Below are 15,943 nucleotides of genomic sequence, written 5' to 3'. Positions count from 1 at the left end.
TTTCAACGAGTTGTTCTTATGAATCACACATTAGATTATTCAACTGTTTGCTCTTTTGGCTTGATAATATATTTCCAAAATACTACCTTTGTAAATTTAGTTCTGTTGTGATTTGCAACTGCAGAGAAATGATGAGTAATTCTCATTTTCCAAAGGTATATTGTTAATAGAAATTACCATCTCCATAATCACTCTCCTCCCACCATCCCTGGAGAGATTTTGAATTTTCATTTTCTACTTTTGGGCTGAATACATGCAGCCTTCCATAAATAGTATGAATGTCTCTGTTCTTGACTCTCAGCATCTATTTATTTCAAGTGCCCTTGGCTTGTAGAGGGACCAAAGATCACTCTTGTCATTTTTTTTATCTGTATTTTCTCAGAGACTCAGGATCATGGGCAATGAATGACTTCATATTTTTGCAGAAAATTAACTAAATACTGATGAAAAACTAGGTGTTTAAGGAACTTAGGGAAGCTCTTACAAGAGCTCTTATCTTTCCTTTTTTCAAAAAATAATTTGTCTTATTTTTAAACCTACTTTTATCCTTTTTCAGTTCTACTATCATTAAGTTTTTGAAAAATCAAACATTACTTCTACTTCCAAAGACATATTTCAGTATTAAAAGACATTGTGAATTTTCTTATTATGATAAATAGATAATGATATACCTAATAATGCAGGCAAAAAATTATTTACAGTTATATTCATAATTCAAGTTCCAGCAAAATATGTTGGATATGGTATAAAATTTTCTTTAAATGCTCCAAAATAAAATGAATCACCCATTTAAAAATCCATGTAGCCATGGTATTCCCTTTTCAGCTTCTACTAATAATTATAGGATGTATCTTGGGAGAAACATTCTTCAGAGTTTACTAGTAAAAATAACCCTTGCTTGTGATTAAAGCCATTACTTGTTTACTGATTTTCCCAATTAATTCTCAAGAAATAAGTCAGGTTCTACTTAAAAGCACCTAATACTTCATAAGCAAGAAATACACATAATTCCAAATATGAATCAGATCAGCTGTGACAGTCATGATTTTTCCATAGTCAAGGGATAGAGGATGCTAAATATCACAGGATATGTTGAGGTGTTTAAAATCAGTAGTGTATTTTCCCAAATAGGTTCCATAGAATTACCAAAGATGTTAATAGATGTTCCTTGAAAAATAAAGTTTTATGACCAAATATATTTGGGCAACTCTGAAGGTACAATTTTCTATTTTTGGAGAATGTTGACACACATTGCCATATAAAAGACTCTGAGATGTACTGTAGGAAAGGAATCTGTTGACCTTGTTTACCCCAGTGATTCCTCATCTTTTACTTGGAGCACAAGTTGAGAAAAGCTGCCCCAGCAATATGGTTAGAAATGGAAACATTTTTTAACCCCTCCACCAGTATCTACCCAGATCTGCTATTGTTCTCATTGTCATCATCATCATCTTAATTGTCATCATTGCAAAATGTTATTAAATGATCTTGATTAATTACCATGCAGAGAGAATTATATACATAATTCCTGTATTACTTAAGTTTACAACTTAAGTCAGTTCAGATTTACATACACATCTGCAAAGCATCCAGACAGCAACTGAAGCATTAAGCCAAGATATGGCACATTTTCAGCTTAGATCATAAAGTTTATATTTAGTTAGGGATAGAGAGATGCCATTTTCAAACTGAAAGTCTTGGGATAAAGCCATTATCGAGCTACTAACTATCTTTGGGGAAGATTTCTAGAACTGTTTAAATAATGAGGGGACTGTTTGGGCAGTTAGTAGGAAGAATGTCTCAGGCACAAAATGCTGCATTAGTGAAAGAAAATGATTACAGAAACAGAAATAGTATCAAGGAACCCTAACCAAAATGGGGGATTCCTCACTTCTGGGCTTCGGGGAAGGGGAGGTAGGACTGAGTGGAGACAAAGGAAGCAGTGTAAAGAAAATGAAACAAGGTCAAAACAAACTCAGCCAGCCCAAAGCAAGCTCTAGTCTTGGTGATTTGCAGGGTTGTATGATTAATTATATTTTACACATAGACATGTTCAGCTCCCTTACCAGAAGAATACAGCCTAGCATGCTCTAATTTTATAATTGTTTGTGAGAGTAAAACTGTTTGAATTCTGTGACTGAATGGATGACAAGCATATCATCCTTCTATACTCAGGGGTACACATTAATATTTTATTTTGTAACAATGAAATATGTATTGAGAAGTGACAATATACAAGATAAAAAGAAATCTACATTGAATCAACTTGCATTGCTTTCTTTCCCCCAATTAACTGATGAACAGGTAAAATAGATATTTAACATACATAGGCATTTAAATGTATAAGCCACTTTGAATGAGTGTTTAGTTTTCCACTATAAATGGTTATCTGTTGCTACTGAGTTCATAGTTTGAGAAAGACAATGTTAGCACTGAACTTCAGCAAAAGGCAGCTTTCTAAAAATGTCCCCATTCTATTATGTTTAGAATCACCTTTGTATTCGTTGTGATTTATTTACTTATATACCTGAGCCACTGTTTTTGAAATTGAATGTGTGAACTAAAATATTTGTGACTATAGAGAACTCTTCCACTCTGAATCTTCTAGGTATCACTCCTATCCATGGGGGACCAAGAATCACCCAACCAAAAGATGAAAATGCTGCATTTTGAATGGACTTGATTTTCCCCGTGAAGTTCAAGTTCTGGACTTCAGCCACTACTGCAAGATGCCCAAGGATTGGGTGCTGCTAAAAGAGTGTGGAAGAGAAAAGACCAAGATGCCATAGTGCCCGCAGGACCTCTTTCTGGAAGTCCGGTGCTAGGCTATATGACAGCTGAAGTGCTTGGAGGCTCCATTCCTAGGACGCGTGATATACAGGATGGCAGGGCTCAGTGTGCTCCTGGGAGAAAATGCTGCACGATTCACCTGCGGGAAAAAACCCCACTCCTCACAGAACTTTCCTCCAAGTTGAGAAAAAAAAAAAAAAACCTTGTCATGTTTTCCAAAGGAATATTTTATACTTAGGATTGCTGAAACTATGTTTAAAGGCATCTAGCCTTTCATGTATAAAAAATAGTTTTACATAAAGAAAATTATAGGACTCAAAATAATAGTATATTGGGCAATTCACTGTATCCCTTTATTCTTTTTTTATCTTAAAACAAATTATTCAAAACATGTGATTGAATTTTTTTTGTTTGTTTTTTTGTTTGTTTTAATGAAAGGGTTGGTTCTCTCTTAACCACTTGGGTGCTGGTGATCTTGAACTGGGATACAGTGTAGACAGTATTTGTAACCTTGCACAGCCTTTGGGAATAACTGTCAAATTGTCAGATTGAAGTTAGACTAATAGAATATGCTGATGTATAGTGTGTATATGTACATGTATATGGGGGGAGAGGGGAAGTTTTGACTAGGCTAATGCTTTGCTGCTAATCAAATTTATAGTGTTTTTAGAGCACTTTGAAGAGTTCATAGAATCTATGAGAAAGATGCAATATTCCTTATTCTAAGTTCCTTCTTACTAAAGTTACCTACATTGCTTTAAAACTTTTATTGTTTGGGAATTTGAAATGAAAATAACTTACATAATAAAGCACAAGTTCCTTCTTTATTCATTGAGCTGTCCCTAAAAAAGAAATCAGATGCCAAACAGTGTCCCAATCCTATGTAGGGAGAATTTATGATGAAAATTTTCTAGATTCTTATTGGGCTAAAATCTCTTCAACTGCCTTCTAATAACTGGTGTAATGTCAAGAAAGGCCCTTATTGCCGAATCAGATTGCACTTCTAACTACTTAAAGAACATTTTGATTCTATATAATTAGTAATCAGAAAGCTGAAATAATGCTTTTTATTTACTTCTCACTGAATTCTGTTATCTTTATTTGCATTGATATATTTTTAGCGTGATTGAAGAGAATTTAGTTCAATATATTTACAGTGCTTGAAACACAATAACGTTTTGTATAGTATGGAAAAATCTCAATGTGAATCCAAACTATTTTTACAGTTAGTATATTTAATACTTAAATGGTATCCAAATTCCCTTTAACCAATGCTTTTGAACATCGCCAATGAATCTTTGTCTTTAAGCCAAATTAATAGTTACAAATACACTGTAATTTAAAATAATAGATGCAAATATAATAATGAAAAATTTCAGTTTCAGCTTTCAAACGAATTCCATCCATATGTGAAATTTACATGTGAAATCAAAATGATTTTGTTGACTTAAACCAGGCAAAATTTTATTCCTATTCCAACTTAATTTGAACCTGTACTATTGTTTTTTATATCTTTTCATGTATGGAATGGGCACATTTCCTCATTGTTATAGGAGGCACAAGCGTAGAGGGGCACAAATTTTAATTGTGATAGAAGGCAGTATCTACAAATAAATCAAGCTATAGGATGAAAGTTAGAACACTAAAGTTCTTTCTCAAATGGTAAAATATAGTAAAATAGAATAATATTCTATTCTACAGCTTCGTAAGAGAAGAGAAATTATTTATTTACAGGTATTTTTAAATGCATACAAATTGACCTTATTGACCAGAAAGGGGGTAAAATGCTTCTATTTAACTAACTCTCTTAGACCATACAAATGGCATTTATTATGCTAGAAGCTAGTAAGAATTAACAAAAATAAGCAAATGAATGTCCTTTTCAATAGCAGCTTTAAGCCCATCAATTCTACCCTGATAGAAGCATTCTTTTGCCAAAATAACGAATGTGTTCTGTTTGAGTCCCTCCTTAAACTGCCAGTCACTGAAACATTCTCCCAGTGCAAGACCAAGCCCGTAAGAGAAGGTTCGGCACTGGGAAGGGAGCCTTTTGTGCATGGTATCATATCTCAACAGTGAAGGTGACTTTTCAAAAGCCCTTGCTGTCTAACTTTCAAACAAGGAGCCCCTCTCCTCACAGTTAAACAAGAATGATCATTTCATTTTGACTATCTGAACTGTCTTCTAGTGCAAAGAAGTTGTTACTTGAACTTAATAGGCCTCATAACCTTTTCGTGATTGCATTTAGAATTTTTCTCTTTCTTTTTTATAATTTTTAATTATTTGTTGTGCAATGAAATCCCTGTGAATTCATCTAATTCTCAGTCACTGAATATTTGTAGGGAACAGAATATGAATCAGTCTTTTCAGATCACTTTTGAAACACCAATACTTCAGTTAATTATGTTTTGATCCACCAGCTCTATGGAGATATGTGTACTTGAAACCCTAATTTGCTTTTTAAAAGCAAAATGTTCCATTCTCAGGGAAGTGACTGCAGCCGCCATATGTGCTTACTGGTTGTTAACCTTGTCTTCTTCCAGATGTGTGATATTTAGAGATCTTTAGGAAATAGTAACATGGACACTAGACCCAGTGCTCATGGATAAATTTCAGAAACCTTCTAGAGAAATGCTGCTTGAGTTTAATATGGACATTTGTGTGGCATTGTGCAGTGTGCACAGTCTGTTTTGGCATTCTAAAGCAGAACCTAGTGAAGAAACGCTGTTATGAAGTTTTACCCAAACGATGGAGCTGCTTAGGAGGAGTTAAGGTCTTCCTAGAGGTACCTCCTAGGGGTACCATTTATGACTTATTAAATACTATGAATTTTGATATTCAAAAACAAATACAAGACTGGTTGATTATGTGCAATTCCAGTAGTATCATCAGTTAATCACTACTTATATTTAAGATGTGTGAAGGCAATAATATTCTTTAGTCAATTCTATCAGTATTAATATGCATAGAATCCACATCCCTCTTTTTGATTTGCTGAATTGCAAAATGTATTTATTGCTATTTTTCTCTTTTGTTTGGAATGGTAAGAAACTGCGCACAGTAAATATGCTGGATTCCTTTAAAAATGACTTCAGCTTCTATTTGAAGGCAGGAAAAACTTCTTTTTAAGCTACTTGTATAGTTTGCCTTTTTTTTTATGGTGTGTATTTGTAAGCACAGGAATTAACTGGCAAGGCAACGCAAAGGAATCAGGGCAGTAACAGCTTCTCATCACCCTGGAGATGCAGCTATAAAGGGCTCCTAAGCAAGGGAAGCTCAATGCTTGCATATATGGACTTTGACTCTTTGGGTGAAATTCCGTTCAAATTTGAAATTCTTCATGTTTGACAACTAAATGTGATAATAAGTGTATTTTATATATACCTTTATGATATCGTTCAGATTGTATCCTTTGATGGAAATTGACATAGTTTTGGATAGATTATTTTTTCAATTGAAATGTGCTGCTAACAGTATACTTACCCTTGAATGCTGTTTTTCAGATTGATAGGAAGACACAAATGTCTCAGGGAAGCAACTTTGTGATAAAGAAATTCTTATGTGTGTCATTACGGTTAAATTGCATATTGTAAATATGACTATTGTGGTTGATTATATTCCTTCTGTGATGTTGTTTTGAGATTTGAAAGTGGGACAGGAAAGATTTTATGATTTTGACAGGGTGACTGATGGATGTTACAATTTTACACTCCCTCTGGGTCCATGGGCAATAGTTGTTTTTAAATGCAAAGATCACACACCCTAAAATTTTAGCAGCATTCTTGGTGTGTGAGGTATGCTAGATTTTTCTTTTTTACTACATATATGCAGCAATTAACTAATAATATAATTTTTTAAAAATACAGTTTATTGCTTTATCCTAAAAGTAAATGAACTCTATTCTCTATTGAAAACTGAATATTATTCCTCTAACCATGGCAAGCTGCCTTTTTTCCATTTTGTACTATGAAGCTTTGCACTGTACCCAGGAACTGTATTTAGAGGTAGCAGAAGTGTATTCTAGCAAATACGCGACTGCTTAAAGGCTATCATCTGGAAGTAGCTTACCTTTGTTTCCTCTGAACAAAGAGAATTCTTTATAGAAAGTCACTGTCATTTTGACAGGTAATCACCAAAACTGGATGGGTGCTTGGAATTGATCTGGTGAGTTCACAAATGAAAAATTAGCTGAAGCTTTTGCAAGCATGTGAGCATCTGGTCCCGTAAAACAAGTAGAGAGAGGTTTGTACTGGAAATAACAAACAAGAGGAACCAACGTTTTAAGGCCTTAGCACCTTTAAGTCAGACTATGAAGGTCACTTAGAAAATAATATTCTGAACCCTTCACTTAGCTCTACATTTCAAGCACCATTTGAGTCAGCATTCTGAAAAAGAATATAAAACTTATAAATAGCTATTAAATTTTAGCTTTCCTTGCCCTCCATGCTTTCTGCGTTTACCTCATACTTTAGTGAAGTTTGAAGGAAATGGAGCTGGTTTAGGGATTCCTCATGTCAAGAAGGAACACATGAAGTATTTGTATGAACCCAACATTGCATTGAGGGAGGTGAATAAACATAAGGACTCAGAAGTGAAATCCCAACTTGTTAGAGATGAAAGATGAATCCTTCAGGAAGGGGGATGATCCCCAATAAAAAACTGCTTTGAGAAGTTGGAGGGCAAGTAGAAGGCAAATGGTTCCCCAGTGCCTGGCATCACCCAGCAGGCCAGTCACGGGGTGGTGAGTGATTGGCAAGGGGCCAGGAGCTTGAATGATTCCTGCTGCTGGGTCTCCTGAAAGCAGCTGGTCAGATCTTTCCCCAGCATGCAGTTATCCTGGACTGTCACCTTGGCACTGTCACCCGTAAGTTGACCACCCAGAGGAGCAGCAGATGGCTTCCTAAGGCTCCCCCGTAACTTGCTGGTCAAATCTTTAGGACAGGGTCCCTATGGAGCATTCTAAAGACATTAGACTCCAAAGAAGCAGTTTTGTCTGCCATTACTTGAACGTGGTTCTGGCCTTGGGGACCATGTTTTCTTCCCCATCTTTCATCCGTAGCCTCAGGCCCATTTCATCTGACAATACAAATTTTACAGAAATATATGTGGAACTTAAATAGATAAATGCAGGCAGATTTGAATACGTTTACATTTAGCTCGATTAGAAAAGAAACATTTCAAAGTATTTCAGTTGTTTGCAAGTAAACTAGTTGATAATCAGGCCGTGGAAAGATTCCATCACTTAGCTTTCCCAAAATGGGAAACAAAAATCACTTAAAAATCTTTTCAGTGAGTTTGTTTTACTGACATTTAGTGGATCAAAACTGAATTATGATGCTTCCTGTATTCTATTGTTCCCAGTGGGGATTTTGTGAGGATCAAAAAAAAAAAACAGAACTGTCCTCTGAAAAGAAGGGCATCCCCTAATCTGTTGCCCAGAGCTTCTATTTTCTGGACAGCCATGGGTCCAAGACAAAGGCTTGTGTCCACAGAATGGAAAAGTACTTTCAATTTGCTTTTTCCCCCTTAGCCTCTGAGAGAGTATCCAGCCCCATCCCCAGGTCTCTCTCCTGTTGGCACATACCCCCTCCCCATTCCTACCAGAGGAACAGACTGTTACAAGGTTTCCTGCAGGGAGCCCTGTGTTATTAGAGGGAATATCTGTAGTTCTGTGATGCTGTGTGATATGGAAGACAGAGAGATGATGGACTCCTCTGCACATGATTCTGTCCTTCTAAAACCTCCAAAACAGTTCCTGCATAAGCACACCAAGACTTTAAAGGAATAAGGAAGTTGGAGGCCTTGGAAGAGAACACAAATGGAATGCCTCTATAAAAGATTTATATAAAAGATTCAAGTGGCCTTTATTTTTGCTGTCGCTTAAATATGCTCTGTAAAATGCTAAAGAAAATTAAACATGTATTTTAAACCTTACTGGAAAAGAATTTCTCTTTTGTCAAGAGTTTATAGCAAATGGTCATCTTTTTTCTCTCACGAGTTCCCCAATCTCTCCTTTTATGCTTTTAAGTATTTTGATGTTAAAAAAAGTTCCAAACAGGCAGTCATATATGTGTTTAAGCTCAAATGTGTTCTGCAGCAATGGGACACATAGCAATTATCTATTGCCACAAATGTGGCATAACAGCACCTTAAATGACTTAGTGACTTAAAATGACAAGCATTTATCATTTCTCATGGGTCTGTAGGTCAGCTGAGTGATGTTCTGCTGATCTGAGCCAGGCTCAGCTGATCTCTGCTGGGCTCCCTCATGTGTCTATGGTGAGCTGGCAGGTTGCCTGGGATCTGGCTCGTCTGGGATGGACCCAGAGGGGACAAGTCAGCTTTCCTCCGTGTGTATCTCACATCCCCCCATCAACCTAGCACATGTGCTTTTGTGGTGGTAGCAAGAGTTGAAGGAAGAATGTAGAAACACAAGATTCCTTTGTCAAGCCTCTACTTCCATTGTGTTTTCCCCATTCCCATTGGCCAAAGCAGATCACACGGTCTAACCCAGCATTCATGGAGGGAGGTGTATCAGGTGTTTATTACTGTGTAACAAATTGCTATATACTTAGCAGTTAGAAACAAAACACTTCTTTTTATCTCACAATTTCTGTAGGTCAGAAGTTTGAAGATGCCTTAACTGGGTCCTCTCATTGGCTGGAATCCAAGTATGGGTGAGGGGCTGGGGTCTCATCTGAGGCTTGGGATCCTCTTCCAAGCTCATTTGATTGTTGGCCGACTTCGGTTCCTTGTGTTCATAGGACTGAGGTCCTCAGCAACTAGAGGCCACCTGTAGTCCCCTGCCACGTGGCCCTGTACATGGACAGTTCACATCAAGGCAGCTTGCTTCTTCAAGGCCAGCAGGAGAGTCACTATCTCTCTCGCTCTCTCTCGTTGACTAGGACAGAGTTTTATAACATAACCAAACCGAGGGAGTGACATCCCGTCACCTTCACCATATTCTAGTTGTTATAAGCAAGTCACAGTGCAGCCTACACTCCAGGGTGGGGGATGATACAAGGGAATGGGTCATTGGGGTCTCCTTCGGATATATCTGCCACAGAGTGCACTACCAAAAGGCACAGATATAGGTAGACCTGAAGAATTGGGGCCATGAAATATGAAATAGGACAATATCAAAATACCTGGAGAAGGAAGAATTGTGTGAGGTAGTCTCATGAAAATTACCCCAGACAACAGGCCCTTAATTCCAAGACATTTCCAGTCCCCATCCCAGGATTCAGTTAGATGTCTCCAGCAGGCTATTTGGAAACCAGATCTAACTCAGCAAATAGACAAACCTCAGTCATTGGCTTGAGAAGCAGGAATGGAAATTATTCTTCTTCCAGAAGCCAGAGGAGCTTTCATTAGCATCGCAGTAAACATCTCCCACATTCTTCAAACTCGGTACAGTGTAATCTGCTATTCTTAATTTAGTCCTTTATCAAATAGGAACAAATTGATTGTTCTCAGTAATTACGTTTATATGGCAGAGAACAGGAATTAAGTGAATTATGGAGTATAGCTTGATATAGCTACACATCATTGCAACCTTAAAAAAATGCCTCACAGGCAATGGATAAAGGAAAATTTCTCTCAAATTTAAAGATTCTGTCCTTCTCAAGATTGAGCGTGTAATTTCATATTCATTTTATTCTTTATATGAAGCTGCCCTTATAATGCAGATTTAATTTGCTATCATACAATAAAGACTAAAATGTCATGAATTAATTTGGTGCATGCACTGGTTTTATCCCTTGAGCCATGCAGTGTTGCCACAGACATTTTAACCACCTTTGATATGTGCAAAAATGTTTATATAACCCAGGAAAATAATTTTAATTTTCATGATGTCTATATGGGTATACATATTGTGAATTTTCAAGGATCAAGAAACAAATCACTTAAAGTCTAAGATTCCCTAAATTTATTTGCCCATGAAACAAGAAATAAACACGATGAAGGATTTGGCCCTTGGCTCACATAGAATTGAATTCGAATGCCAGCTCAACAATTTTCTGATTGGATGACCTCAGACCGAGGACTTAACCTTTCTAAGGCTTAGCTTCCACATCTGTATAATGAGGATAACAAGAGATCCCACTTTAAAAGATTGTTGAGAGTGGGCTTGATGCAAGAATTAAACACTACAACAGAGGTAAGGCACTCAGTACAATGTCAGCCTGTCTCCACCGGGTTTCCGCAGACCCTAGGATGGTTTCCGTGCATGCGACCTCCTGGTGCACTTTCTCTTCCAAGAGCCTGCATCTGTGGCTCTTTGATGGGAATTGTCCTCAGTTGCTGGAAACGGTTTTACCTGTTGGCAATGGTAACACCTGGAAATTTCTGTCTCCAGAGGCCGCCCTCAACCACTGACAGAGAGGTGCAGCGGAGTGAATCCTCTAGCACCCTCGCCCCTGACTGGAACACTTCTGAGGTGTGCTGTTCATTGTTTCACAGTTCCCCCACAGAACTGAGCCAAAGTCACCCTCCATGGACTGTGCCTGGGAAGGTCCCCTAGCCTGGCTTCCTTCTGTCCCTACCTTACTTCCCCAGTCACCTACCAGTTTTCCTGGCAACATTTCCTGATGAATCCATCCCACATCTCAGGACATGCTTCTGGGGAAGCTCACTTAAGGCACAGGCAGAATATAAATGGTCAAATTAATATTAGCTTAAAATTTCCATGGCAAGGAATGTGGATCAACCATCTTTTAATGGTACATGTGCCCAAGGCAATGATTCATTGATTGACATCGCTGTGGTGTGTCCTGGTGTAGCATCCCCATAAGCAGGAATGAAACTAGGCACAATGATCTGGTGGTTGGGACCGCATCCCCTGCCTCTTCTTCCTGTCCCAGGTGAGCGGTTACTTGCAGCTGTCAGTGGGATAACAGAAATCAGTAGCATAAACAAAGGATAGATTAACGGTCTACAGCACCTCCCTAGCCTCCTAAAATGGCTTGGAGACATTCCTTCCAATGTCTCCCTTGGGGAGCCTGCTACCTTTCTCTGCAATTTATTGTTGTACATTAGATCAAGTGAGGTCAGAATTCCAAGAAAAGGAGAGGAAGTCACAGGAAGTAGGGCGAATCATCAGGCAGGGAGGAAACGGTCTTCCCTTGCCTCCATTCACCAAACACAAACAGAATAACCTCAGCCTTGGAGAAACCTCCCTGCTGTCTGCCGTAGAGGAAAGGCTGGCTGACTCTCCTTGGTCTCTAAGAGAGATGGAATGCTTTTCTCCTATGTCCTTCACTAGTTTTTTTTCTGAGAGTATTTGTTTCTTTCAAATAACCTCAACCAAAGTAATGAGCATCTTGCCGTCTGCTAATTTCTTTTAAAAGTGCTTTTGAATTATGCTTCTTAAATCTCACTGTGAACCTTTTAGATAATCAGATCTTCTGCCTTTCCAAAAAATGAATGCTCATGACAAACATGTAACTTTCAGCGTGAAGTACATAACAAATGACTATTAATTCTCTTCCAATGCTCATCAGCATCTCTGGTCAGTTACATATTAGGAACTATTTTCATTGGAAATTTTTTTCTTATGACAACCTTCAGAGGTTGCTATGTCCCATTTTGTTCCTTTCATCACCTGCCTGGTTGGGCCTTATCAGTAGCACCATTAGTATTTTGACAACAGGTGCTCCAGCTTGGAAAGAGTATTCCAAGATCACTGGTGCGGAAAGGCAGGGAGTGGTAGGGAAGTACTGGTTGTTCTGAATCTGCTTGCCCCTGGGGCACCATATGGACCATATGTGAGGAGGAAAAACTTTCAATCCTGGCCACGTTCTTCAAGGAATCTAGGAGAATTGCTGCTGGAAACCCACACACACACACACACACACACACACACACACACACACACACACTCTTCCAGGAAGGTGGACAGAATCTTCCCAGTCCTTTTCCTATTGGTTGCCATTTTCATTGGTCAATTGAGGTAGCACCAAGGTTTGTGTCGGCTTTGTTGTTGTTAGTGCCATCGAGTCAATTCTGACTCATAGCAACCCTATGGACAGCAGAGTGGTACCCTGTCCTGTCTCTTTGTGCCATCCTCTCCCTTCTGGCACTGTATCAGACAATGCCCCACTGCTATTCACAGGGTTTTCATGGCCAATTTTTCCGGAAGTGGGTGGCCAGGTTCTTCTTCCTAGTCTGTCTTAGTCTGGAAGCTCTACTGAAACCTGTCCCCCATGGGTGACCCTGCTGGTATTTAAAATACTGGTGGCATAGGTTTCAGCATCACAGCAACAGGCAGGTGCCACAGTATGACAACCGACAGACGGGTGGTGTGGTTCCCTGACCGGGAAACAAAGCTGGGCTGTGGTGATGAGAGCACTGAATCTTAACCACTAGACCACCAGGGCTACGTTATGTTGGCTATGTTTCCAAATATCTACTCAACTCTTTCATTCTTTTTTCCCCTTTTCCTTTCCTTTTTTTTCTTTTTTTTTTTGGTGAGGAAGATTGGCCCTGAGCTAACATCTCTTGCCAATCTTCCTCTTTTTGCTTGAGGAAGATTGTCACTAACATCCATGCCAATCCTCCTCCATTTTGTATGTGGGACGCCACCACAGCATGGCTTGATAAGCAGTGTGTAGATCTGCATCCAGGATCCGAATCTGTGAACCCTGGGCTGCTGAAGTGGAGCACATGAAATTAACCACTACACCACTGGGCTGGCCCCCATTTCCCTTTTTTCTTATTCTAGAATTTGGAGTGTGTTGGTTCATATGCTAATTCTGTCCAACTCTGTCTAACAGGAAAAATATCGCAGTCTACATAAGGGCTTAAAGAGTCAACACTTAATATTATTTAATGATATAACTTGTCTTCTTTTCTCTTCCACTTTCTTCTATGTTGTCCATTTTCTTAATACCCATTTTATACTTTAAGGGATATGAAATGTCATGGATACATTATTTGTTGTTCCACTTTATCCTGTAGACTCCATAACATAGTCTCAGGAGGATTTATAGTATAATAGTTTTATTTTTCCCCTTGGAAACAATAAAGGTGAATTGCCAACTTTGAAACAAAATTCTGACCTCATCTTTAACTAGCATTTCTATTTTAAGAAGTTTTTTAGAGCTACATGGATTAAAAACACACAAACAAATTGTTGACAAATAGTATTTGAATCAGAAGCTCTTTCATTCACTTAAAGGTTAATCAGATTAATTTAAAGAAGTGTTAGCTTGATCGGGAGCAATAAGCTCATGCAAATAATTTCCAAAATTCTCACCTCAAAATTCTCAGTCTCTCTTTTCCACCGAGGAGGAGAGGTGTGTTGAGTGGCTACTGTGTGGCAGGTGCTGGGCAAGGCACGTCTCATACGTCTATTTATTCATCATAACAGCCACTGTGAAAAAGATTATAACTAACAATGTTGCAGCGATAAAAAACAACCCTGAGGCTCAGAGAAGTTGAGAAGCCAATAGCTAGTGGTAAAAAAAAAAGTCAGAACCCCAGAAGGAAACCTAGATTCTGCATGGCTCCAGTACCTATGCTTTTTTCATTCCCACTGAGTAAAATCCTTAGTTTATATCATAGAGCTAAGATGATTAAATTTATGGGATTTAAAAAATTCTCTGTGTGCCTTATTTAACGGTACCATCTTGCCTCTAGGTCCTAGTGGGTGCTTTGTGTGTATTGCTGATGAATACCTTAAATAATTACAGGAAAAAATGATCTAGTCATCCTTTGCAAAAGCAGAAATGCAGACTACACTAGCATTTCAATAGTTTTTCCACTACTGGAGGCTAAGCTACCCCAGAATACTCAAAATCCAGCTCTCTCTGTAATGTTTTCACTAGGACCAACTTGGCCACAAAGTGCTTTGATAACCCTGCTCATGTAACCTCTTGATATATAGTAAGTTCTCAAGTAATATTTGCTAATTAAATGGTTCAAAAATCAATCAGGCATTTTGGCTTTGAAAATCAATGGATAAAAAAAAGTCAATGGACTGAAGCTTTTCTTTTCAGAGACAAAGTGAAGAAGATATACTGGCTGTGTGACATAAGGTGAATGACTTAACCACTCTGACCCCGTTTTCTGAGATAATAGTGCTTTTCTTATTGTGTTATCATAAGGATTAAAGGTACTAACTAACACATGAGAAATAATTAGTTCAATTCATGGATCAAAGAAACATTAAATAAATAGAAACTATTAGTTTTATTAACCTGTAGTTTCCCAAAGGTTGAAAGACAGTCTTGCTGATTCTCTTAAGTCTGTTTCCTCATTTTTAAAATGATCCAGCCAGCACTGCCTCTTTGAGGATGTCCAACCCTGAAAATGCCTGTTTCAGTGGGACAGTGCCAGAAGGGTCTGCTGATACCCCAGCATCCTCTTCAACTCTTGGTTGCAAGAGATAGAGGACCAGCTGGTTCAATGAGTAAAAGGGAATTTATTGGCTCATATAACTGAAGCATTCAGAATAGGACAAGTTTGAGGCATAGCTGAATTCAAGGGCTCAGGAGGCATCAAAAGCACACCCACCCCTCTCTTTTTCTCAATCTCTCTCTGTCTTTCTCTACCTCTTTCTCTTACACTCATTTCTGAATTTTTCTTTTCTCCATTATGGCCTTACTTCCAAGCAGGTCCTCTTCCTACAGTACTTCCCAGGAACACTAGGATTACATCCTTCCAGTTCCCAGTGCATCAGAAATATTCCCTAATCAGTTTGACAGAAGTTCCGGAATTAAGTCTCAGTAGACCAGCTTGGGTAACAGGTTCAGTACTTAAGCTGGGAGAAGAGAGGATAATGGGATATACTGATTGGCTTGGGTCTGGGCCATGTGCCTAGCCCTGAGCCAATCATTGCGGCCATGGAAATGTGGTGCCCAGCCCTGGAGCCTAGAGTGGAGGAGCCTATGGAACATCATGATTTGGGAGTAGAAAGGAGCAGTTATTCAAGAAAAAGAGTGGGGAAATGACGAATCTAAGAATAATGAGGAGCTGGATTTCTGGCAGACAAAAAGCAGATGTTTATGAGCTTGGCTTAGTCTAACCAGGAAGCATTTGCATCCGATCATTAACAGGGATTTCTGGACAAATTGTTCCTGCCTCACTACTGCGTCACCTCAGTTTGCTTACAGTACTTAGATAAACCATCTCTTAAGCAAAAGATTTCAGC

At 38.5% G+C, this 15,943-nt stretch overlaps 1 protein-coding gene across 7 annotated transcripts in view; it reads left to right on the top strand.

The window, feature by feature from the left end:
* The window catches only part of NEK10 (NIMA related kinase 10), a 218,789-nt gene extending 215,629 nt beyond the window's left edge, over positions 1-3,160 (top strand). For all 7 annotated transcript variants that reach the window (XM_058553999.1, XM_058553994.1, XM_058553988.1 and 4 more), the window contains one exon: positions 2,609-3,160. In XM_058553999.1, the coding sequence (XP_058409982.1) occupies positions 2,609-2,657 (49 nt within the window). In that variant the 3' untranslated portion in view covers positions 2,658-3,160. The remainder of the gene's footprint in view (positions 1-2,608) is intronic.
* Positions 3,161-15,943: the final 12,783 nt, after the last annotated feature.

This window comes from Diceros bicornis, chromosome 2 (genome assembly GCF_020826845.1).
Source record: "Diceros bicornis minor isolate mBicDic1 chromosome 2, mDicBic1.mat.cur, whole genome shotgun sequence".
Taxonomy (NCBI): Eukaryota; Metazoa; Chordata; class Mammalia; order Perissodactyla; family Rhinocerotidae; genus Diceros; species Diceros bicornis.
This window is presented reverse-complemented; position numbering and strand designations above follow the sequence as displayed.